The sequence below is a fragment of the Aethalodelphis obliquidens genome, unplaced genomic scaffold (genome assembly GCF_003676395.1).
Source record: "Aethalodelphis obliquidens isolate GAN/ISIS:26980383/991018 unplaced genomic scaffold, ASM367639v1 scaffold6, whole genome shotgun sequence".
In the NCBI taxonomy this organism is placed as follows: Eukaryota; Metazoa; Chordata; class Mammalia; order Artiodactyla; family Delphinidae; genus Aethalodelphis; species Aethalodelphis obliquidens.
In genome coordinates this window covers 23,285,467-23,312,528 of record NW_020837950.1, presented here as the reverse complement: position 1 = coordinate 23,312,528, position 27,062 = coordinate 23,285,467, and the positions used below count along the sequence as shown (strand labels likewise).

General features: G+C 37.5%; 1 protein-coding gene across 3 annotated transcripts in view; it reads left to right on the top strand.

The window, feature by feature from the left end:
- TBC1D19 (TBC1 domain family member 19) overlaps positions 1-27,062 on the top strand; it is a 155,522-nt gene that overhangs the window by 33,019 nt on the left and 95,441 nt on the right. For all 3 annotated transcript variants that reach the window (XM_027103204.1, XM_027103202.1, XM_027103203.1), the window contains exons 3-4: positions 39-84; positions 16,492-16,567. In XM_027103204.1, coding sequence (XP_026959005.1) covers positions 39-84; positions 16,492-16,567 — 122 coding nt within the window. The remainder of the gene's footprint in view (positions 1-38; positions 85-16,491; positions 16,568-27,062) is intronic.

The window sequence follows — 27,062 nt, the reverse complement described above, 5'->3', positions numbered from 1 at the left end:
CTAATATGTTTGTATGTTTTACTCCTTTTTTTTAATAGGTTGGGAGAAGAAACTTCAGAATGCTGTGTACAGTGAACTGAGTGTGTGAGTTTTTCCTACCTATTTTGAGATACTCTTATGTTTAGCTGTATTTGCTTTGTAAGTAACGAATATAGTATTGCTATGTGTACTCAGTGTTATTATTTCTCATTAGTATTTAAATGGCATTTCAAGTAAGTTAATACTATTAAAAATTACAGTCTTGCCTGAGAATTAATAGGTGGGGTTTTTTATTGCCAACATTTTTATACTAATTCATTTATCCAGTGTAATTAGGAAATATGATATTTCTCATAAGTTAATATTTTGGATAATTTAAGCTTACCAATGTTCTTTTTATTGTTGCCATTTTGGATCTTATCCTTCTGTCTTTGTAAACTGATCATTTTAAACACAATTAACTCTTTTTTTAAAAAATTGGTGTCATTATTAAGAACATTAATGTGTTTATTTATCTGGATTTGTTCTCAGAGTCTGCTGAAGTGTACAGAACTATTTGTCATTACAAAAAATATAGATCCCAAATGTTAGCTTTTGTAGTTTATTTAATGTTCCATTATTCATCAGTTATTTATTTCTAGCACTATGCCAGGCACTGGGAATATAGCATAGAACAATGAACACAATTTCTGCCTTCATGGAGTTTATAATCTAACAGAGTTCTTAAGTCTTTTTTTCTTTTCTTTTCCTGCTATCAATGTGTCTCTAGCATTCTCTAGTTTCTCACACTCCCATTTCCAATTTGCTCCTTCTAATCTGCTGTTAACTGGGAAATGAGATAACCCAGTTTACCAGAATTGTCTGTAAAACAAAGAGACTCAGATGAATGCTTGTGGATTTGTGCTTAGACACGTTTTTGTTTTTTAAATTTATTTATTATTTTATTTTTGGCTGCGTTGGGTCTTCGTTGCTGCGCGCGGGCTTTCTCTAGTTGTGGTGATTGGGGGGCTACTCTTGGTTGTGGTGAACAGACTTCTCATTGCAGTGGCTTCTCTTGTCGCAGAGCACGGGCTCTAGGTGCGCGGGCTTCAGTAGTTGCAGCACATGGGCTCAGTAGTTGTGGTTCACGGGCTCTAGGGCGCAGGCTCAGTAGCTGTGGTGCACGGGCTTAGTTGCTCCACGGCATGTGGGATCTTCCTGGACCAGGGCTTGAACCCGTGTCCCCTGCATTGGCAGGCATATTCTCAACCACTGCGCCACCAGGGAAGCCTGACACACATTTTTAAAATTAGTATTTGCTTCTTCGGTTATTGCTATCTTCTGAGTTGGTTTTTGACCTCTTAAATAACATCACATATAAAATGCTATCTATTAACTAAAGTTGATTGTGATCATGCCTTTGGTTCTAGTCACCAAAGGAAAAGACATTTATCATGACAAGTAAGGTTTCAAAATTCCCCAAATGTAGTAGAAATACCACGGGTTGATTAGACTAATATGGACATGCTGATTTGTCTCTCTGCCTGTTAAAGCTTGTAACTTCAGTGTCTTTGTCTCTGATATGGGCAGAATAAAAGCATCTGCTGTGTATAATTCCAAATATTAGATTTTCATCTGCGGAGATATTACTGATGATTGCTATTTTTGTGGCATAATGCATTCCTGAAAATTGTTCTATGAGACAGAGTGCCTTTTTACTTGCTGGCAGGGACAGCATTTCATTCATTGTCATATCTTTGGTATCCTACATAATAGACGTTAAATAAATATTTTATTTTGAATAACTTGTTGAGATATTTGAAGGAGCCCAATAATACTACCTCTTTCCTCACTTGGGTTCTGAACAAATTGAGAAAATAAAATAAAATATAAAGGCAAATGGGGGATCAAAATTATACTTTTATTTGTGGTAAAGACTGGGTAGGAGGACATAGCTTAGTGCAAGAGCAAAATAAGCTGTTTAACTGAACTCTAGGCTTAAATAGACTTAACCTTCTAGTTAAATAGCGTTGGTGAGTGTGTTCAGCTTAGTCTTCCAAAATTTAAAAGTTGGAGAAGGCATTAAACCTCTTCTGTGGTGTAGTGAGTAAAGCCCTGGAGAGAGGCCAAGAATGTTACGGTGAGGGAGCTCTTTTCATGTGGAAGGGCACATCTGGAGTGGGAGGAAGTGTTTCCTAACGTAAGTCAGAAGAATAAAGTGGACTTAGCACATTCTGTTGCATTTTTCATTGGCAAAAACCACGATGGATAAGTAAAGAAAGCAAAAGTGAAGTAGAAATATTTATTGTTAAGTAATTGGAACTGAAAAAAAATCCATACTCTCATTACTAATAGAAGTGTGGACATGTGAGCTTTACAGATCATACATGGAATTTGCTCATGTCATTTTACTTATTTTGGTAAACATTCCAAATATTTTAGTCAGTTTTTTTTTTTTTTTTTTTTTTGTGGTACGCGGGCCTCTCAACGCTGCGGCCTCTCCCGTTGTGGAGCACAGGCTCCGGACGCGCAGGCTCAGCGGCCATGGCTCACGGGCCCAGCCACTCCGCGGCATGTGGGATCTTCCCGGACCGGGGCACGAACCCGTGTCCCCTGCATCGGCAGGCGGACTCTCAACCACTGCGCCACCAGGGAAGCCCTAGTCAGATATTTATTTAACAAATATAGCAGAAAATTTTCTGTGTTCTGTTATTACATGAAACTTGTAACTCTAGCCCAGGTTAGTTCTTCCCACTTCAAAACTGCCTACTTTGTTTAACTATTATTGTGTTAATAACCACTTAATATTATGTTGATGATAATTTACATTGATTGAATGCTTATTTTATGTCCAGCACTGTGGTAAGCACTTTTAGGTATTACCTTGTATTAGGTAGTCTTTATAACCACCCTATGAAGTAGAATTTATAATTATCATCATTTTACAGAAGAGAAAAATGAGTCTTAGACCACTTAAGTAACTTGCTGAAGATCATATAGCTTGTAAATGGCAGTGCTAGGGTTTCACCTCTAGCTGTCTGATTCTAAAGCCATACATTTTACTACATTTCACATATACAGTAAATCCCCTATATATGAACCTTCAGGCTGAGAACTTTCAAAGATGTGAACGTGCCTTCGCATGTCCAATTACATAAATTAGTTCACGTGTCTGGCATACATTGTCACATGCGTGCATCCTCTACAAGTGGTTGTGCTTTTGTGTACTTTACTGTACAGTACTGTATACTGTATAGAGTACAGTAGTACAGTATCTTTATTTCAAGCTAGATCTGCAAAAGGACAACTTCATTGAACTCCTTGCTGTGCAACAAGAGGAGCTTTCTAATGAAGACCTGATGTAATTGGAGGCCCAGGGAAAGGACGAAGAGAGACAAGAGGAAGAAGAGATAACTGAAAAGCCGAAGAGATTCACGACATAGGAAACGGCAAGAGGATTTTCTTTATTTGAGGAGGCACTGTTAGTTTGTGAGGCACAGGACCCGAACATAGAATGGTACACGAAGGTTGCAGCAGCCGTTCAGAATGCAATCCAGTGCTACCGTGTCATCTTCGATGAGAAAAAAAGAGCTACTACCCAGACATCACTGGATCGGTTTTTCAAGAGAGTAGATAGAACTGAATCCAGCAAGGAACCAGAACCTGTGCCGTCAGTGTCAGGCATGAGTGAAATTGCAGCTTGCCCTCCATCTCCTATTGCTGACGATCCTTCAGCTCTACCATCTCCCACCTCCTCTCCCTCCTCCAGTCAGTAACTCTTCTTGCCTGTTCACTCGATGCCAGACCCTGTATACCAGCTGTTGTACTGTACTACTGTACTTTTCAAGGTGCTGTACTGTTAAGATTAAAAATGTTTTCTTTATTTTTTGTGTTTGTTTTTTATGTATTATTTGTATGAAAAGTATTATAAACCTATTACAGTTTGGAACTATATAGCTGATTGTGTTAGTTGGGTAGCTAGGCTAACTTTGTTGTTCTTACCAACAAATTGGACTTACGAACGCACTCTCGGAACAGAACTCGTTCGTATGTAGGGGACTTACTGTATTTACATCTTGTTTCTTACCTAGATTAAAAGTGTTCTGAAACAAGAATTATGTCTTACATTTCTTTGAGTATCTCCTATAGCATCAAATAAATGACGTTGAATCAGCAAGTAGTTACTGAGCCACCCACCAATGCTGGCGCAAAATAAATATTTGTTGAATTGAGGACACTTAGTACAACTGTTAATCCTAAACTTACTGTAAAGATTTAGAAAATGTACCGATTTCTTTGTGTCCTATTCTTTACTGTATTTTGTGTAGAGCAGTTTATAAAGAATTAGAAGACCTATTGTTTTCCCTTAAGGAATATAAATTAAAGAAATATATAAACCTTTTTAAACCTTCTATATATGTATATATTATAAAAAAACATGTACTGTAGTCTACTGCTATAGTAGATATATGCAAGTGTCTACCATACCTTGGACAGGTATAAATGCTGAACTACAGTGGGCCCAAAATGGAAAGATTTGAGATAATGAGTACCTTACACTAAACCACAAGATTGGGTAAGTCTTTATAGACATTCACGGTGTTCTCTGGAAGAGTCCTCAGGTGGTAGACCTGGACACCTCCAAAGTGTCCTAATCATAGCTCTTCTTTGCCCTCTTAGTTGTTTGTTTGTTTTTTATGTTTATTGGAGTATAATTGCTTCACAATACTGTGTTAGTTTCTGTTGTACACCAAAGTGAATCAGCCATATGCATACACATGTCCGCATATCCTCTCCCTCTTGAGCCTCCCTCCCACCCTCCCTATCCCACCCCTCTAGGTCATCGCAAAGCACCGAGCTGATCTCCCTGTGCTACGCTGCTGCTTCCCACTAGCTAACTATTTTACATTAGGTGGTGTATATATGTCGATGCTACTCTCATTTCACCACAGCTTCCCCCTCCCACCCCGTGTCCTCAAGTCCATTTTCTATGTCTACTTCTTTATTCCTGCCCTGCAACTGGGTTCATCAGTACCATTTTTTTTTTTTTTTTTAGATTCCATACATATGTGTTAGCACACGGTATTTGTTTTTCTCTTTCTGACTTACTTCACTCTGTATGACGGTCTCTAGGTCCATCCACCTCACTACAAGTAACTCAATTTCATTTCTTTTTATGGCTGAGTAATATTCCATTGTATACATGTGCCACATCCTCTCCATCCATTCATCTGTCGATGGACACAAAGGCTGTTTCCGTGTCCTGGATATTGCAAATAGAGCTGCAATGAACACTGTGGTACATGACTCTTTCTGAACTATGGTTTTCTCAGGGTATATGCCCAATAGTGGGATTGCTGGGTCATATGGTGGTTCTGTTTTAGGTTTTTTAAGGAACCTCCATACTGTTTTCCATAGTGGTTGTAACAATTTACATTCCCACCAACAGTGCAAGAGGGTTCCCTTTTCACCATAACCCTTCCAGCATTTATTGTTTTTAGATTTTTTGATGATGGCCATTCTGACCATTATGAAGTGATACCTCATTGTGCTTTTGATTTGCATTTCTCTAATAATTAATGATGTTGAGCATCTTTTCATGTGCCTCTTGGCCATCTGTATGTCTTCCTTGGTGAGTCTAGTTAGGTCTTCCACCCATTTTTTAATTGGAATCTTTGTTTTTTTGACATTGAGCTCCATGAGCTGTTTGTATATTTTGTAGATTAATCCTTGGTCTGTTGTTTAATTTGCAACTATTTTCTCCCATTCTGAGGGTTGTCTTTTTGTCTTACTTATGGTTTCCTTTGTCGTGCAAAAGATTTTAAGTTCAGTTAAGTTCCATTTGTTTATTTCTGTTTTTCTGTTATTCTAGGAGATGGGTCAGAAAAGATCTTGTTGTGGTTTATGTCAAAGTGTGTTTTTCCTATGTTTTCCTCTAAGAGTTTTATAGTGTCTGGTCTTAAATTTAGATCTTTAATCCATTATGAGTTTATTTTTGTGTATGGTGTTAGGTAGTGTTCTAATATCATTCTTTATGTGTAGCCGTCCAGTTTTCCCAGCACCACTTATTGAAGTGGCTGTCTTTTCTCCATTGTATGTTCTTGCCTCTTTCTCGTAAATTAGGTGACCATATGTGCGTGGGTTTATCTCTGGGCATTCTATCCTGTACCATTGATCTATATTTCTGTTTTTGTTTCAGTACCATACTGTCTTGACTACTGTAGCTTTGTGGTATTGTTTAAAGTCAGGGAGCCTGATTCCTCCAACTCTGTTTTTCTTTTTCAAGATTGCTTTGGCTCTTCGGGGTCTTTTGTGTTTCCATATGAATTGTAAAATTTTTTGTTCTAATTCTGTGAAGAATGCCATTGGTAGTTTGACAGGGATTGCATTGAATCTGTAGATTGCTTTGGGTAAGTATAGTCATTTTCAGAATATTGGTTCTTCCAATCCAAGAGCATAGTATATTTCTCCATCTGTTTATGTCATCTTTGATTTCTTTCATCAGTGTTTTATAGTTTTCTGAGTACAGGTCTTTTGCCTCCTTAGGTAGGTTTATTCCTAGGTATTTTATTCTTTGTGCTGCGATGGTAAATGGGATTGTTTCCTTAATTTCTTGTTCTGATTTTTCATCGTTGGTGTATAGTAATGCAAGTGATTTCTGTGCATTAATTTTGTATCCTGCAACCTTACCGAATTTATTGGTTAGTTCTAGTAGTTTTCTGGTGGCATCCTTAGGATTTTCTCTGATCGTGTCATGTCACCTGCAAAGAGTGACAGTTTTACTTCTTTTCCAATTTGTATTCCTTTTATTTCTTTTTTTTCTCTGGTTGCCATGGCCAGGAAATCCAAAACTATGTTGAATAAGAGTGGCGAGAGTGGACATCCTTGTCTTGTTCCTGATCTTAGTAGAAATGGCTTCAGTTTTCACCATTGAGAACGATGTTGGCTGTGGGTTTGTCATATATGGCCTTTACTGTGTTGAGGTAGGTTCCCTCTGTGTTCATTTTCTGGAGAGTTTTTATGGGTGTTGAATTTTGTCAAAAGCTTTTTCTTCATCTATTGAGATGATCATACGGTTTTTATTCCTAAATTTGTTAATGTGGTGTATCGCATTGATTGATTTGCGTATACTGAAGAATCCTTGCATCCCTGGGATAAATCCCACTTGATCATGGTGTATGAACTGTTTAAAGTGTTGTTGGATTCTGTTTGCTAGTATTTTGTTGCGGATTTTTGTGTCCATGTTCATCAGTGATATTGGCCTGTAATTTTCTTGTTTTGTGATATCTTTCTCTGGTTTTGATATCAGGGTGATGGTGGCCTCGTAAAATGAGCTTGGGAGTGTTCCTTCCTCTGTAATTTTTTGGAAGAATTTGAGAAGGATCAGTGTTAGCTCTTCTCTAAATGTTTGATAGAATTCGCCTGTGAAGCCTTCTGGTCCTGGACTTTTGTTTGTTGGAAGATTTTTAATTACAGTTTCAATGTCATTACTTGTGATAGGTATGTATATATTTTCTAATTCTTCCTGGTTCAGTTATGGAAAATTGTACCTTTTCAAGAATTTGTCCATTTCCTCGTGTTTGTGCATGTTTTTGGCATATAGTTGTTTGTAGTAGCCTCTTACAATCCTTTGTATTTCTGCCGTGTCAGTTGTGATTTCTCCTTTTTCCTTTCTAATTTTATTGATTTGCGTCCTCGCCCTTTTATTCTTGATGAGTCTGGCTAAGGGTTTATCAATTTTTATCTTCTCAAAGAACAAGATTTTAGTGTTATTGATCTTTCCTATTGTTTTCTTCGTTTCTATTTCATTTATTTCTTCTCTGATCTTTATGATTTCTTTCCTTCTACTGACTTTGGGTTTTCTTTGTTCTTCTTTCTCTAGTTGTTTTAAGTGTAGGGTTAGATTGTTTACTTGAGATTTTTCTTATTTCTTGAGGTGAGATTGAATTGCTATAAACTTCCCTCATAGAACTGCTTTTGCTGTGTCCCATAGGTTTTGGGTCATCGTATTTTTATTGTCATTTGTTTGTATATATTTTAAATTTTCTTCTTTGATTTCTTCAGTGATCTCTTGGTTATTTAGTAGTGCACTGTTTAGCCTCCATGTGTTTGCGCTTTTTACAGTTTTTTTTCCCTGTAATTGATTTCCAATCTCATAGCATTGTGGTCAGAAAAGATGCTGGATACGATTTCAATTTCCTTAAATTTTCCAAGGTTTGATTTGTGACCCAAGATGTGATCTATCCTGGAGAATGTTCCATGTGCACTTGAGAAGAAAATGTATTCTGCCACTTTTGGGTGGAATGGTCTATAAATATCAATTAAATCTGTGTGGTCTATTGTGTCATTTAAAGCTTGTGTTTCCTTATTTATTTTCTGTTTGGGTGATCTGTCCGTTGGTGTAAGTGGGATGTTAAAGTCCCCTGCTATTATTGTGTTACTGCTGATTTCTCCTTTCATGGTTGTTAGCATTTGCCTTATGTATTGAGGTGCTCCTCAATGTTTATTGGGTGCATAAACATTTATAATTGTTATATCTTCTTCTTGGATTGATCCTTGGATCATTATGTAGTGTCCCTCCTTATCTCTTGTAACAATCTTTACTTTAAAGTCTACTTTATCTGATACGAGTATTGCTACTCCAGCTTTCTTTTGATTTACATTTTCATGGAATATCTTTTTCCATTCCTTCACTTTCACTCTGTATGTGTCCCTAGATCTGAAGTGGGTCTCTTGTAGGCAGCATATATATGGGTCTTGTTTTCATATCCATTCAGTCAGTCTGTGTCTTTTGGTTGTAGCATTTAATCCATTTACATTCAAGGTTATTATCGATATGTATGTTCCTATTACCATTTTCTTAATTGTTTTGGGTTTGTTTGTTATTTTGGGGAGGATTTGTTTTTGTGGGTCTTTACTTCTCTTGTGTTTCCCGCCTAGAGAAGTTTCTTTAGCATTTGTTGTAAAGTTGGTTTGATGGTGCTGAATTCTCTTAGCTTTTGCTTGTCTAAAAAGCTTTTAACTTCCCCATCCAATCTGAATACGATCTTTGATGGCTAGAGTAATCTTGGTCGTAGGTTTTTCTCTTTCATCACTTTAAGTGTATCCTGCCACTCCCTTCTGTCTTGCAGAGTTTCTGCTGAAAAATCAGCTGATAACCTTATGGCGATTCCTTTGTATGTTATATTTTGTTTTGCCCTTGCTGCTTTTAATATTTTTTCTTTGAATTTAATTTTTGTTAGTTTCATTAATATGTGTCTTGGTGTGTTTTTCCTAGGGGTTATCCTGAATGGACTCTCTGTGCTTCCTGGACTTGGGTGACTATTTCGTTTCCCACGTTAGGGAAGTTTTTGACTATAATCTCTTCAAATATTTTCTCAGTCCCTTTCTTTTTGTCTTCTTCTTCTGGGACCCCTACATTCAAATGTTGGTGCGTTTAGTGTTGTCCCAGAGGTCTCTGAGATTATCTTCAATTCTTTTCATTCTTTTTTCTTTATTCTGCTCCTCAGCAGTTATTTTCACCATTTTGTCTTCCAGCTCACTTATTCGTTCTTCTGCCTCAGTTATTTTGTTATTGATTCATTCTAGTGTATTTTTCATTTTAGTTATTGTGTTGTTCATCTCTATTTGTTCTTTACTTCATCTAGATCTTTGTTAAACATTTTTTGTATTTTGTCAATCCGTGCCTCCATTCTATTTCTGAGATTGTGATTCATTTTTTAAAAATTTTATTAAAAATTTTTTTAACATCTTTATTGGAGTTTAATTGCTTTACAGTGGTGTGTTAGTTTCTGCTTTATAGCAAAGTGAATAGGCTATACATATACATATATCCCCATATCTCCTCTCTCTTGCATCTCCCTCCCACCCTCCCTATCCCACTCCTCTAGGTGGTCACAGAGCACTGAGCTGATCTCCCTGAGCTATGCAGCTGCTTCCCACTAGCTATCTGTTTTACATTTGGTAGTATCTATAAGTCCATGCAACTCCCTCACTTTGTCCCAGCTTACCCTTCCCTCTCTGTGTCTCCTCAAGTCTATTCTCTATGTCCCCCTCTGTGTCTCCTCAAGTCTATTTTCTATGTCTTTACCTTTATTCCTGTCCTACCCCTAGGTTCTTCAGAACCATTTTTTTTGTTTTGTTTTGTTTTTATATTACATATATATGTGTAAGCATATGGTATTTTTTTTTCTCTTTCCGACCCACTCAACTCTGTATGACGGTCTCTAGGTCCATCCACCTCACTACAAATAACTCAATTTCGTTTCTCTTTATGGCTGAGTAATGGTCCATTGTATACATATGCCACATCCTCTCCATCCATTCATCTGTCAGTGGACACCCAGGCTGCTTCCATGTCCTGGATATTGCAAATAGAGCTTCAGTGAACATCATGGTACATGACTCTTTCCGAACTATGGTTTTCTCAGGGTATATGCCCAGTAGTGGGATTGCTGGGTCTTATGGTAGTTCTACTTTTAGATTTTTAAGGAACCTCCATACTGTTCTCCATAGTGGCTGTATCAATTTACATTCCCACCAACAGTGCAAGAGGGTTCCCTTTTCTCCACACCCTTTCCAGCAATTATTCTTTCTAAAGTTTTTGATCATGGCCATTCTGACTGGTGTGAGGTGATACCTCATTGTAGTTTTGATTTGCATTTCTTTAATGATTAGTGATGTTGAGCATTCTTTCATGTGTTTGTTGGCAATCTGTATATCTTCTTTGGAGAAATGTCTGTTTAGGTCTCTTGCCCATATTTGGATTGGGTTGTTTGCTTTTTTGATATTGAGCTGCATGTAAATTTGGAGATTAACTCTTTATCAGTTGCTTCATTTGCAAATATTTTCTCCCATTCTGAGGGCTGTCTTTTCATCTTGTTTATGGTTTCCTTTGCTGTGCAAAAGCTTTTAAGTTTCATTAGGTCTCATTTTTTTTGTTTTGTTTTGTTTTGCGGTACATGGGCCTCTCACTGTTGTGGCCTTTCCTGTTATGGAGCACAGGCTCCGGAAACACAGGCTCAGCAGCCATGGCTCACGGGCCCAGCTGCTCCGCGGCATGTGGGATCTTCCCGGACTGGGGCACGAACCTGTGTCCCCTGCATCAGCAGGCAGACTCTCAGCCACTGCGCCACCAGGGAAGCCCAGGTCTCATTTGTTTTTGTTTTTAGTTCCATTTCTCTAGGAGGTGGGTCAAAAAGGATCTTGCTGTGATTTATGTCATAGAGTGTTCTGCCTATTTTTCTCTAAGAGTTTGATAGTGTCTGGTCTTACATTTAGATCTTTAATCCATTTTGAGTTTATTTTTGTGTATGGTGTTAGGGAGTATTCTAATTTCATTCTTTTACAAGTAGCTGTCCAGTTTTCCCAGCACCACTTACTGAAGAGGCTGTCTTTTCTCCATTGTATATTCTTGCCTCCTTTATCAAAAATAAGGTGACCATATGTGTGTTGGTTTATCTCTGGGCTTTCTATCCTGTTCCATTGATCTATATTTCTGTTTTTTGTGCCAGTGCCATACTGTCTTGATTACTATAGCTTTGTAGTATAGTCTGATGTCCAGGAGCCTGTTTCCTCCAGCTCCGTTTTTCTTTCTCAAGATTGCCTTTGCTGTTCAGGGTCTTTTGTGTTTCCATACAAATTATGAAAGTTTTTGTTCTAGTTCTGTGAAAAATGCCATTGGTGGTTTGATAGGGATTGCATTGAATCTGTAGTTTGCTTTGCGTAGTGTAGTCATTTTCACAATGTTGATTCTTCCAATCCAAGAACATGGTATATCTCTCCTTCTGTTTGTATCATCTTTAATTCCTTTCTTCAGTGTCTTAGAGTTTTCTGCATACAGATCTTTTGTCTCCTTAGATAGGTTTATTCCTAGGTTTTATTCTTTTTGTTGCAGTGGTAAATGGGAGTGTTTCCTTAATTTCTCTTTCAGATATTTCATCTTTAGTGTATAGGAATGCCAGAGATTTCTGTGCATTAATTTTGTATCCTGCTACTTTACCAAACTCATTGATTAATTCTAGTAGTTTTCTCATAGCATCTTTAGTATTCCCTATGTATAGTATCATGTCATTTGCAAACAGTGATGGCTTTACTTCTTCTTTTCCAATTTGGTTTCCTTTTATTTGTTTTTCTTCTCTGATGGCTGTGGCTAAAACTTCCAAAACTATGTTGAACAATAGTGTTGAGAGTGGACAACCTTGTGTGTGATTCATCTTTACTGTTTTTTCTCTGAATTGTTTTTCAGGTAGATTGCCTATTTCCTCTTCATTTATTTGATCTTGTAGGTTTTTACCTTGCTCCTTCATCAGTCACGTATTTTTTGGCCGTCTCTTTTTTTTTTTTTTTGAGTGGCATTGTGTTTCTGTCTTACTGGTTGTTTGGCCTGAGGCTTCCAACACTGGAGTTTGTACGCTTTTGGGTAGAGCTGGGTTTGGTGCTGAGATGAGGACCTCAGTGAGACCTCACTGTGATGAATATTCCCTGGGGTCTGAGGTTTTCTGTTGGTCCAGTGGTTTGGACTCGGAGCACCCACCACAGGAGCTTGGGCCCGACCCCTGGCTCATGAACCAAGATCCCGCAAGCCATGTGGTGTGGCAAAAAAAAAAAAAAAAAAAAAAGAGAGAGAGAACAATAACCAAGTTAAAAAAAAATTAGACTAGGAAACTAACAGATGTATTAGAAAGTATATAAAAATAAAACTATAGATGAATCAACAACCAAAAGGTACAACAGTACCACAATAGTAAAAAAGAGGAGGAGGGAAGAGATTAAAAAAAAGGGGCAGGTGGGGAAGGCTTTGGCTCTGGAGGGCGGGACCTAAGCAAGGGCAAGTTTTGGGCAGTGGGCAGGGCCTATGCTTAGGACCCACAGGGCTGGAAGAGGCCCTGTGGGCTGTGGGAGGTGGGGCATAGGCTCAACGGAACAGAAGGGGCCCAGGTATGCTCCCCACCCCTGGTCTCAGAGGGTGGGGGAACTCACCTGGGAACCCAGCAGGATTTCTAGGCTCGAGTGGGTGAGGCAAACACCCTCCTCTCCTCTCCTGTTCCTCTGGTTTCAGAGGGGCCCTCCTGCCTGCCTCTCCTTTTATCCCCTCGGCCTCCTTCCTATGCCCCCAGGACCAATGCGGCCATGGGGAGTGGGGGCCCTTGGAGGGCAGGGGACCGGCTTGGGAGCTCAGCAGTCTCCCCGTGCCCAAGTCAGTGGGGCAAATGCCCTCAGCTCTTCCTCCACTCCTCCCTGAGGGCCCCTCCCACGTGCCTTTCCTGATCTCCCCAGCCTCAGGGGCGCTGATCCTGTCTGGCCTCCACTTTTCCTCCCCCGTCAGTCCCCCCCACGTCCTACCAGTTCACTTGGGGGTTCCTCCCATCTCCTTGGGCGTTAGGGTCCTCCACCAGCAGCCGGCAGGGAACCTAATTATGGGGAGACGTTAACTTGGCGTCTTCCCACACTGCCATCTTGACTCCACCCTGCCCTCTTAGTTTTAAATATTACTATGTGCTTGTTATGTGTTACGTACAGAGCTAGGTGCTGGGATAGTGAACAAGCTAGACAGATAGTCTTTGCTTTTTATGGGGCTTACATCCCAGTGGGGCACAGAGAATTTAAAGAGTCAATTATAGTACAATATAGTAAGCACTATAACGGGATAAGTACAAGGAGTACATAGGGCAGGCACTTAACTCACATTGGGGATGTCGTGATGACTTATCACAGGAAATAATATTCAGACTGAGATCAAAAAGCTGAGCTGGATTTAGTCAGGGGAAGGGGTAGAGAAGAAAAATGCTTTAGGCATGAGGGAACAACAGGTTCAAAGGTGTTTATAGGTGGAAAAGAATGCAGTATATTGGAGGAACAAAAGTTATACGGCAACAAGAGTTGGGTGGTAGAGAGGAAAGGGGCATAGGAAAGAATTATGCTAGATCTGTAGGCAAGGATGTGCTTCTTACTCAAGGATTTGTAGACTGGATCCTAAAAGCATTTGGGTGCCATTTTAGGATTTTTAAGCAAAGTAGTGACATAACCACATTTGCATTTTATTTATTCAACAATGTACTGGATATCTAGTATGTGCCAGGCCTTATGCTAGGCACTGGAAATACAATCACTGGTGAATAAGGAAGACACTGCTCCTGACTAACCGCCAGGCAAATTGGCAAATAGGTTGAAAATAGTGTGGAAGCAGGGGAGACTGCTTATGAATCTGTCAGATGAATGCAGGCGAGAAATGTTGTTTGCCTAAAACTGTCAGTGGGGTAGAGAAGATGAGTGGCATTTATGGGGATTTAGGGAGACAGGAAGAGGGAGGAGTCAAGAGTGATACGGAGGTTTCTGCATTGTTCCTATCTACTGACCCTCATCTCTTTGTATTACTAAATGTAAAATACGTGAGGACAGAGATTTTATTTTATTTTGTTTTATTCTTTTGTATTCTATTCTATTTCATTTTATTTATTGTTTTGGCTGCGCGATGTGGCATATGAGATCTTCCCCGACGAGGGATTGAACCCATGCGCCCTCACTGTACCTCCAGGGAAGTCCCAAGGACAGAGATTTTAACATGTTTTGTTCCCTGCTGTATCTCTATTACCTTGAACTTAGTAGGTTCTCATTAAATATTTACAATTGAATAAATATCTAACTTTATTTTGGTTTAATATGAATGATCTGGGGTTGTCACTTCTTACCTTTTTTTATGGATAAATTTCTTTGAGCATTAAATAACCCTTAAGTTCATCAGTAAGTGCTCTCAAGTTTCAATCCTAAATTTCTAAGTTTTATTAAGTTTAGAAATAATTACCATTAAAATAGAAGAATTTTTAAGAGTTATATTTAATTATACATCACGTCTCTTTACAAATGATGTAGTGAGTGGTATAAAATATATAGCTTTTAAACTATCTTGCATATAAGAAGAAATACTGAGATATCTAGAGATTATCAAATTTTTTTTCACTTGTGAGTGGGAAAAGGTGATTTGTTTAGGTACATGGAATGCAGATTTTAGTAGAAAAAAACAATTAGCCAGAAATAATCAGTTAGTGAAACTGTCTGGTGTCCCCCTTTGGATGTCCCCCTTTGGATGAGGAATTTCTTGAGAATTCAGTGTATGGTTCTTGATTGTTAGAACGTGGTTGCTTTGCTGTAGGTACAAGTTATATGATTAATTTCAATGGCAGCTATATGTTGTGAAAGAGATTGAAAACTCTAAGTAAATGTTAAATTGTTGTGTTCTCCTATTGCCTTCTCTATGATTTTATATCACTCTGTGCCTCAGTCATTACATTTCAACCATCCTGGCTTTTTCTGATTTTTAAACATTCCATATTTTCCCACCTCAGAGTCTTGTGCTTGCTGTCCTTTTACTTAGAATGTTCTTCCCTCAGATCTTTGAATGGTTGGCTCCTTTTCACTCATGTCTTGGTTCAAATATTAGCTTTTCTAGACACCTTCCCTGCCCTTCCAAATCACTTTTGACTCTATCCTGCTCTCATTTTCTCATGGCACTTATTACTATTTTATATTATTCTATTGATTTATTTATTTGTTTGTTTTTATAAATATTGACTCTTTCTTCACTAGAATATTAGGTACATAAGAACAGGAGATAACTGTCTTAATCCTACCACATACTTAGTACTTAGAATGGCTCAAATATTTGTTGAATAAATAAATCTGTTTTCTTAATAAAAAACAATACATTTTGAATATAAAATGTAATATTACATAGAAAACATAATTTTCAAGACACTAAAATTTTATTAAATTTGTGAATTAATGTAGTATGTAATATATTAATACTAAAACATGGCTATTACAAAAGATAGTATTTTTACTATCATTTCAATCTTATGGAAAAGGAAATTAGGAGAAATGAGAAAAGTTGATATATTAGTAAGTTAATGGACTTTTTTAGACTTCAGAATTAAAAAAAATTTCTCTAAGTGTTATAGTGCTTACATACTAAAATTAACAGTTGTGAAAATTTTCATGTGAGCACTTACAGAGCTAAATAATTTTTAAATTTACCTAAGTTTATGAATTCACTTTAACTTTTAACAAGTCAGTAAATCATTAATTTACAACTACTATGCTAGTAGGATAAGAATTAAAGTTTTATTAGGTTGTTGTACCTTGTGTAAGCACATAGAACTGCTAACAAATATCTATTTCATTTCTATCATGGACTACAGAGGTAAGTAATTTCTAACCAGGCGAACTGATTAATTATTAAGAGTAATGTATATACTTTTCAATTCTTAGCATAAGGGAAAATTGTATCAAATACATAACTCAGACTTCTTTGCCCCCTATATATGCTTTTGTGGTGCTTTTGTAGTTTTTCTTGCTTGCTTTTGGTTTGTAAACCTTTTGAGGGCAGGGGCCTGTTTACCTGTATATAACCAGTACATGGCAGTAGGCTCTCAGGTCTGTGGTTGTTGAGTGAATAAATAAAAACATGCATTCTTTGTTTATTTTTTTTTAAAAAAGAGTAATGTATAATACTCAGCTTCCTCTTTTTGTCCCCAGGTTTCCTTTACCCAGTCATCCTGCTGCACCTCCTGAACATCTTAAAGAACCTTTGGTATACATGAGGAAAGCACAGGTTGGCTACTGTTCATTTTAATTTTATTTTTCCATACCAAGTTATATAATGCAGAGTGAAAGATCCTTATTAATATTAGGACTATATTTATTATATGAAAGACTGGGTAAAGACCATTAAAGTGAGGTGAATACTATTTGCATACTTTTTATTTTCAGTAACCAAGGATTGCACTTACTTAACTATAGTAATCTTGAAAATGTTGAGTAGAAGGAAAAAAAATCATGTACTATACTGGCCTAAAATTTAAAATATCATAAAAGTAAATATTATGAAACAATTTGTTCCTAATGTTGTGTGATATTAAAGGAATGAAATGGGAATGAACTGACTCACTCTTCCCTTAAAATTTTAGCTTTTGACACCAGTGTTACTGATACTATATTTGAAACATTTGTTTTCACAGCAGGTTATACATACTAATTGTATTCTGTTACACAACCTAAATGAACCTTGTATCTAAAATGCACTGAAAACAACTAAAAGTCACTTTAAAAGCGTAAAATAAAATAACTTTAACAGAAAAACTGTAAAAAGCTGTTAAAGTAGAAACTTAACAAGTTCTGTCACATGCCCCTAATTCTTTTAGCTGGCCTTTGCCTTGGCCCTGTGTGGTCTACCTGCCTGTGAGGTGGCACTATTCATGAGCCTTCCTCACAGTGCTGGGGACTCTCTATCTAACACTGCTGAGGCATTTAATGAACCTCATAAGTCAACCTTCTTTCTCTATAGTCTCAGAAATTATTATGAAAATTTTCAGATACACCCTAAAGAACTCCAGTGAACCCGTCACCCAGCTTCAACAGTTATCATAGTTCTGCTTCTCCTGAGAAGTGTTCTGCTTGCTTTGAGTTACCATGCTCCACAGTGGTAGATGTTAGGCAGGTTTTTCTTTTTCTGCTTTTATATTCATTTTAAAAACCCTCAAAATTAGAGGGTGAAAGGAAGCAATATAAACAAAAAACATGGAGATATTTGAGGAAATATGTAATATGTTTCTATCTCTAGGTGGTACTTCAGGGCTAGCAATCAGACAGTATTTATTATTGATGTGTCATAAATCATAATCATCACGTGATACACATATGAAATAATTGGTCTTTTGTTGTAAAGATATAAACTCAAGAAAATAAAACTAAATGCTTAGGTCTAAGTATTTTTTGGCAAAATTTGAAAATTTCTGAAAGTTTTAGAGAAAGTATCAGTTTTAGCATAAGTATAAAAAACAAAGCACAAAAGTTGGTTTCCTATTAAGACTGAAGAGATACAGAGATAAATAACAGGTCTGTTCTTAAAGCCTACTGCTAGTTGCTGAGACTATATATGAATGGTAAATATATGTATTGTGTATATACACACAAGGAGTATGGTACTCCTCTCTTTCCTCTCCAGGCTTACCTGCTAGATCCAGAGTTGGCACGCTACAGCGCATGGGCCAGATCTGCCCTGCCACCTGTTTTTGTATGGGTAGCAAGCTAGGAATTTTATTATTTTTTTTTAACATTTTCAACTGGTTGAAAAATCAAAAGAAGAATAATATTTTGTGACCCATGAAACTTATAGGAATTAATAAAATATGTTTTATTGGAAAATAGTCATGCTCCTTTATTTACATATTGGCTATGTCTGCTTTTGCACTACTATGTCAGAGTTAAATAGTTGCTTTAGAGATGTTATGACCTGGAAAGCTTAAATTTTTTACTGTCTGCCTTTTTATAGAAAGTTTGCAGATTCCTGCACTAAATTAGTCCCTTTAAGAGCAGGGACTGTGCTTTTAATCCTGAGCATCTAAGCATAGTGCCTAGCCCACAGAACACTCTCGGTAAATGTTTGATGAAAGTCAGTTGACTCTTGAACAACGTGGGTTTGAGCTGCATGAATCCACTTATATGTGGATTTTTTTCAATGCTAAATATTGCAGTACTACACTAACCTGGGATGGTTGAATTTGCAGATTCAGAACCACAGGAACGGAGGGCCAAATGTTAAGTTATACTCGAATTTTCCACTGTGTGGAGTGTTGGCATCCCTAACATCCAAGATGTTCAAGGGTCAACTGTAATTGATTCTTTTTTGTTTCTCTGTTTGTTTGAAATTCAAGAATTGTTTATTATTTATCAAAATAAGGGAAGTGACATTTTTACAGTCTTTTTATGTGGGTCTCTAAATCTGCAAGACTGAAGATTTTTTTTGTTGCAGTAATTTTTTTTTAATATCTTTATTGGAGTATAGTTGCTTTACAATGGTGTGTTAGTTTCTGCTTTATAACAAAGTGAATCAGCTATACATATACATATATCCCCATATCTCTTCCCTCTTGCATCTCCCTCCCACCCTCCCTATCCCACCCCTCTAGGTGGTCACAAAGCACTGAGCTAGTCTCCCTGTGCTATGTAGCTGCTTCCCACTAGCTATCTATTTTACATTTGGTAGTGTATATGTGTCAGTGCTACTCTTTCTCTTTGTCCCAGCTTACCCTTCCCTCTCCCCATGGCCTCAGGTCCACTCTCTATGTCTACCTCTTTATTCCTGTCCTGGCCCTAGGTCATCAGAACCTTTTTTTTTCTTTTTTTTACATTCCATATATATGTGTTAGCATACGGTATTTGTTTTTCTCTTTGACTTAATTTCACTCTGTATGACAGACTCTAGGTCCATCCACCTCACTACAAATAACTCAATTTCATTTCTTTTTATGGCTGAGCAATATTCCATTGTATACATGTGCCACATCCTCTCAATCCATTCATCTGTTGATGGACACAAAAGGCTGCTTCCATGTCCTGGCTATTGCAAGTAGAGCTGCAGTGAACATTGTGGTACGTGACTCTTTCCGAACTATGGTTTTCTCAGGGTATATGCCCAGTAGTGGGATTGCTGGGTCATATGGTAGTTCCGTTTTTAGTTTTTTAAGGAACCTCCATACTGTTCTCCATAGTGGCTGTATCAATTTACATTCCCACCAACAGTGCAAGAGGGTTCCCTTTTCTCCACACCCTCTCCAGCATTTATTGTTTGTAGATTTTTTGATGATGGCCATTCTGATCATTATGAGGTGATACCTCATTGTGCTTTTGATTTGCATTTCTCTAATGATTAGTGATGTTGAGCAGTCTTTCATGTGTTTGTTGGCAATCTGTATATCTTCTTTGGAGAAATGTCCATTTAGGTCCTCTCCTCATTTTTGGACTGGGTTGTTTGTTTTTTTGATATTAAGCTGCATGAGCTGCTTGTATATTGTGGAAATTAATCCTTTGTCAGTTGCTTCATTTGCAAATATTTTCTTCCACTCTGAGGGTTGTGTTTTCATCTTGTTTATGGTTTCCTTTGCTGTGCAACAGCTTTTAAGTTTCATTAGGTCCCATTTGTTTATTTTTATTTCCATTTCTCTAGGAGGTGGGTCAAAAAGGATCTTGCTGTGATTTATGTCATACAGTGTTACGCCTATGTTTTCCTCTAAGAGTTATATAGTGTCTGGCCTTACATTTAGGTCTTTAATCCATTTTGCATTTATTTTTGTATACGGTGTTAGGGAGTGTTCTAATTTCATTCTTTTATATGTACCTGTCCAGTTTTCCCAGCACCACTTATTGAAGATGCTGTCTTTTCTCCATTGTATAGTCTCGCCTCCTGTATCAAAGATAGGGTGACCATATGTGCGTGGGTTTATCTCTGGGCTTTCTATCCTGTTCCATTGATCTATATTTCTGTTTTTGTGCCAGTACCATGCTCTCTTGATTACTATAGCTTTGTAGTATAGTCCAATGTCAGGGAGCCTGATTTCTCCAGCTCTGTTTTTCACTCTCAAGATTGCTTTGACTATTCGGGGTCTTTGTGTTTCCATACAAATTGTGAATTTTTTTGTTCTAGTTCTGTGAAAAATGCCATTGGTGGTTTGATAGGGATTTCATTGAATCTGTAGATTGCTTTGGGTAGTATAGTCATTTTCACAATGTTGATTCTTCCAATCCAAGAACATGGTATATCTCTCCATCTGTTGGTATCATTTTTAATTTCTTGCATCAGTGTCTTATAGTTTTCTGCATACAGGTCTTTTGTCTCCTTAGGTAGGTTTATTCTTAGGTATTTTATTCTTTTTGTTGCAGTGGTAAATGGGATCGTTTCCTTAATTTCTCTTTCAGATTTTTCATCATTAGTGTATAGGAATGCAAGAGATTTCTGTGCATTAATTTTGTATCCTGCTACTTTACCATGTTCATTGAGTAGCTCTGATAGTTTTCTGGTAGCATCTTTAGGATTCTCTATATAGTATCATGTCATCTGCAAACAGTGACAGCTTTACTTCTTCTTTTCTGATTTGGATTCCTTTTATTTGTTTTTCTTCTCTGATGGCTGTGGCTAAAACTTCCAAAACTATGTTGAATAAAGGTAGTGAGAGTGGGCAACTTTGTCTTGTTCCTGATTTTAGAGGAAATTGTTTCAGTTTTTCACCATTGAGAATGATGTTGGCTGTGGGTTTGTCATTTATGGCCTTTATTATTTTGAGATAGGTTCCCTCTATTCCTACTTTCTGGAGAGTTTTTATCATAAATGGGTGTTGAATTTGTTGAAAGGTTTTTCTGCATCTATTGAGATTATCATGTTTTTTATCCTTCAGTTTGTTAATATGATGTATCACATTGATTGATTTGCATATATTGAAGAATCCTTGCATTCCTGGGATAAACCCCACTTCATCATGGTGTATGATCCTTTTAATGTGCTGTTGGATTTTGTTTCCTAGTTTTTTGTTGAGGTTTTTTGCATCTATGTTCATCAGTGATATTGGCCTGTAGTTTTCTTTTATTGTGACATCTTTAACTGGTTTTGGTATCAGGGTGATTGTGGCCTCGTAGAATGAGTTTGGGAGTGTTCTTCCCTCTGCTATATTTTGGAAGACTTTGAGAAGGATAGGTGTTAGCTCTTCTCTAAATGTATAATAGAATTTGCCTGTGAAGCCATCTGGTCCTTGGCTTTTGTTCTTGGAAGATTTTTAATCACAGTTTCAATTTCAGTACTTGTGATTGGTCTGTTTTATTTTCTATTTCTTGCTGGTACAGTCTTGGAAAATTGTACCTTTCCAAGAATTTGTCCATTTCCTTGTAGTTGTCCATTTTATTGGCATATGGTTGCTTGTAGTAATCTCTCATGATCCTTTGTATTTCTGCAGTGTCAGTTGTTACTTCTCCTTTTTCATTTCTAATTCTATTGATTTGAGTCTTCTCCCTTTTTTTCTTGATGAGTTTGGCTAATGGTTTATCAATTTTGTTTATCTTCTCAAAGAACCAGCTTTTAGTTTTATTAATCTGTGCTATTTCCTTTGTTTCTTTTTCATTTATTTCTGATCTGATCTTTATGATTTCTTTCCTTCTGCTAACTTTGGTGTTTTCTTGTTTTTCTTACTCTAATTGCTTTAGGTGTACATTTAGGTTGTTGATTTGAGATGTTTCTTCTTTCTTGAGGTAGGATTGTATTGCTATAAACCTCCCTCTTAGAACTGCTTTTGCTGCATCCCACTGGTTTTGGGTCATCATGTTTTCACTGTCATTTGTTTCTAGGTATTTTTTGATTTCCTCTTTGATTTCTTCAGTGATCTCTTGGTTATTTAGTAGCATATTGTTTAGCCTCCATGTGTTTGTATTTTTTTACTGTCTTTTTTCCTGTAAGTGATATCTAGTCTCATAGACTTGTGGTCGGAAAAGATACTTGATATGATTTCAAATTTCTTAAATTTACCAAGTCTTGATTTGTGACTGAAGATATGATCTATCCTGGGGAATGTTCCATGAGCACTTGAGAAGAATGTGTATTCTGTTGTTTTTGGATGGAGTGTCCTATAAATATCAGTTTAGTCCATCTTGTTTAATGTGTCATGTAAAGCTTGTGTTTCCTTATTTATTTTCATTTTGGATGATCTGTCCATTGGTAAAAGTGAGGTGTGAAAGTCCCCTACTATGATTTAGTTACTGTCAATTTCCCCTTTTATGGCTGTTAGCATTTGCCTTATGTACTGAGGTGCTCCTGTGTTGGGTGCATAAGTATTTACAATTGTTATGTCTTCTTCTTGGATTGATCCCTTGATAGTTATGTAGTGTCCTTCTTGGTCTCTTGTCATAGTCTTTATTTTAAAGTCTATTTTGTCTGATATGAGAATTGCTACTCCAGCTTTCTTTTGATTTCCTTTTGTGTGGAATATCTTTTTCCATCCCCTCACTTTCAGTCTGTATGTGTCCCTAGGTCTGAAGTGGGTCTCTTGTAGACAGCATATATACAGGTCATGTTTTTGTATCCATTCAGCCAGCCTATGTCTTTTGGTTGGAGCATTTAATCCATTTACATTTAAGGTATTATCAATATATATGTTCCTATTAACAATTTTCTCAATTGTTTTGGGTTTGTTTTTGTAGGTCATTTCCTTCTCTTGTGTTCCCTGCCCAGAGAAGTTCCTTTAGGATTTGTTGTAATTCTGGTTTGGTAGTGCTGAATTCTCTTTTGCTTGCCTGTAAAGGTTTTAATTTCTCTGTTGAATCTGAATGAGATCCTTGCTGGGTAGAGTAATCTTGGTTGTAGATTTTTCCCTTTCATCACTTTAAATATGTCCTGCCACTCCCTTCTGGCTTGCAGAGTTTCTGCTGAAAAGTTAGCTGTTAACCTTATGGGGATTCCCTTGTATGTTATTTGTTGTTTTTCCCTTGCTGCTTTTAATATTTTTTCTTTGTATTTAATTTTTGATAGTTTGATTAATATGTGTCTTGGCGTGTTTCTCCTTGGATTTATCCTGTATGGGAGTCTATGCGCTTCCTGGACTTTACTGACTAATTCCTTTACTATGGTAGGGAAGTTTTCAACTATAATCTCTTCAAATATTTTCTTAGACCCTTTCTTTTACTCTTCTTCTTCTGGGACCCCTATAATTTGAATGTTGGTGCATTTAATATTGTCCCAGGGGTCTCTGAGACTGTCCTCAATTCTTTTCATTTTTTTTTTTTCTTTATTCTGCTCTGCGGTAGTTAGTTCCACTATTTTATCTTCCAGGTCACTTATCTGTTCTTCTGCCTCAGTTATTCAGCTATTGATTCCTCCTAGAGAATTTTTAATTTCATTTATTGTGGTGTTCATCATTGTTTGTTTGCTCTTTAGTTCTTCTTGTTCCGTGTTAAACGTTTCTTGTATTTTCTCCGTTCGATTTCCAAGATTTTGGATCATCTTTACTATCATTATTCTGAATTCTTTTTCGGGTAGACTGCCTATTTCCTCTTCATTTGTTTGGTCTGGTGGGTTTTTTCCCTGCTCCTTCATTTGCTGCATATTTCTCTGTCTTCTCATTTTGTTTAACATACTGTGTTTGGGGGTCTCTTTTTCGCAGGCTGCAGGTTCGTAATTCCCATTGTTTTTGGTGTCTGCCCCCAGTGGGTGAGGTTGGTTCAGTGGGTTGTGTAGGCTTCCTGGTGGAGGGGACTGGTGCCTGTGTTCTGGTGAGTGGGGGTTTATCTTGTCTTTCTGGTGGGCCAGACCACATCCAGTGGTGTGTTTTGGGGTGTCTGTGAACTTAGTATGTTTTTAGGCAGCCTCTCTGCTAATGGGTGGGATTGTGTTCCTGTCTTGCTAGTTGTTTGGCATGGGGCATCCAGCACTGGAACTTGCTGGCCGTTGAGTGGAGCTGGGTCTTAGCATTGAGACTGAGATCTCTGGGAGAGCTCTCGCTGATTGATATTACACGGGACCAGGAGGTCTCTGGTGGTCCAGTGTCCTGAACTTGTCTCTCCCACCTCAGAGGCTTAGGCCTGATATGGCCTGGAGCACCAAGACCCTGTCAGCCACATGGCTCAGAAGAAAAGGGAGAAAAAAAAGAAAGAAAAATAAATTTAAAAAAAATAAATAAGTAAAATTATTAAAATAATAATTTTAAAAAAGAGTAACCAAACCAATAAACAAATCTACCAATGATAACAAGCGCTCAAAACTAAACTAAGATAAACATAAAAATCAGAAACAAGTCAGTCGCAGACACCAAACCCCAAGTCTACAGTTGCTCCCAAAGTCCTCCGCCTCCATTTTGGGATGTTGTCTATTCAGGCATTCCACAGATTCAGGGTACCTCAAGTTGATTGTGGGGATTTAATCTGCTGCTCCTGAAGCTGCATGGAGAAATTTCCCTTTCTCTTCTTTGTTCGCACAACTCCTGGGGTTCAGCTTTGGTTTTGGCCCCATGTCTGTGTGTGGGTCGCCCTCAGGCATCTGTTCCTGCCCAGACAGGACAGGGTTAAAACAGCGGCTGATTAGCGGGCTCTTGCTCGTTCAGGCCTTTTGGGAAGTCTGAGGTCTTCTGCCAATGTTCAGTAAGTGTTCTGTAGGCGTTGTTCCACATGTAGATGTATTTTTGATATATTTGTGGGGAGGAAGGTAATCTCCACCTCTTACTCCTCTGCCATCTTGAAGGTCCCTCACTACTAACTTTTATAACTACCAACTTTCAATCTGTCTTTCTCCTTATGTACCTTCAATTCTATTAACTTTAACCTCAAGCAGATGAACGCTTATAATGTGTCTCACTGCCTTCTAACAGACCTTCAGTGATTGCCAATTGCCTAACAAATGACGTTTCTACTCCACAGCCCACCATTTAAGAGTTTTACTATCTGTCCCCAGCTGCTCCTTCCACTTTATCAGTCTCTGCTGTCTTATAACTGCCGTTTGTGCCATTCCAAGTGAATCATTTTGCCTTTCCTCTTGCATCTTTAACACTTACTTTGTTTTCCTGTCATGGAAAGCCCTCTGCCTGCTTTACATTATGTAAATCCCATCTATTTTGTGTCAACTCAGATGGCGTCTCTTCTCTGACGTTGTTATTACCCTGTTGAAAGGATCTCTCCCTCTTTTGCACTCTTGTAGCACACTGTCATTTCATGGCCTTCATTCACAAATTGCATTCTATTATAGTAATTTCTGTACGCATCTTTCTGTCTTTTCCTATAAGCCTCTGGAAAGCAGTAACAATTTTTAAAAACTTTTGTGTAACTGTTACCTCTAGTATACTGACCTTTATGTAGCAGGAGCTTAGTAAGTTTATAATGAATCAATAAGTAAAGGCATTTACCATCCTTTCTAGCAATTATTACAATATTTACTTAAAAGATATTTACTGAATGCCTACGAGTAGAAGACACTCTGCTATGTGCTGTGAAGATTCAGAAATAAATTAGATGCAGATTCTGCCTTCAGGTAACTTCATGATTTAATAATTGAAATAAGACTTGGACATATGTACCTATAACATAAGGTAGAAAGTGCTATGTGCTATAGGGAAGATGGCTAGGAAGTTTTCTGGGCTGATGAGGGGAAGAGGCTCCTTATACTGCATCAGCATTTTCCAGAGTGTTTTGTACTGAATCCTAGCCCTGAGAGATACTCCATAAAAGGGGGTTCCAGGGACAAATAAGTTTGGGGATGGAAGTACACATTGTTTTCCTCTTGGTGAATCACAATTTATTATTTTTAGTGGACTTGATTTTTTACAAGAGTTTTAGATTTACAGAAAAATTGAGAAGACGGTACAGAGAGTTCCCATGGAACCTGTACCCAGTTTCCCTATTAACATCTCACATTACTATGGTACGTTTGTTACACTTAGTGAACTAATATTAATACAGTATTAATAACTAAAGTTATACTTGATTCAGATTTCCTTAGTTTTAACCTCATATCCTTTTTCTGTTTTAGGATTCCATCCAGGATACCACATTACATTTGGTTGTCATGTCTCCTTAGGCTCCTCTTGGCTATGCCAGTTTCTCAGACTTTCCTTGTTTTTGATGACCTTGACAGTTTTGAGAAGTACTGGTCAGGTATTTTGTAGAATATCCCTCTCTTGGAATTTGTCTGATGTTTTTCTCATTATTAGACTAGGGTTGTGGGTTTTTTGGAGGAAGATCACAGATATAAAATGCCATTTATAGTCATTAGATTATATCATGGTATATACTATCAGTATGATATATCACTGTTGATGTTGACCTTGATTGCCTGATTGAGGTATTATTTGTGAGGTTTTTCCACTGTAAAGCTACTCTTCCCCCCCCCCCTCCTTTGTATGTATACTGTACCGTCTGGAAGGAAGTCATGGTCCACACTTGAGGAGAAGTTATGTTCCACCTCCCTGAGGGGGGGAGTATCTACAGAAATTATTTGGAATTCTTCTTCATGGAAGAGTTGTCTCCTCTCCCCCATTTATTTATTTATTCAGTCATTTATTTTTATCAATAGGGACTCATGGATATTTATTTTATACTTTTTTTAAATCTAATACTCCTTAATTTTGTTGCTTACAATTTCTTTTGGCATGTTAACAGCTCAGAGAGGTTCTGCAATAAAGAAACCGTTTAATTTTTATTTAATCTAGTGTTCAAACTTATGTAATCTATTTCCATGTAAAATACTTTGGGAACTATTTTACTACACCTTTCACAGGAAGCAATATTTGAAGAAACTTATATGC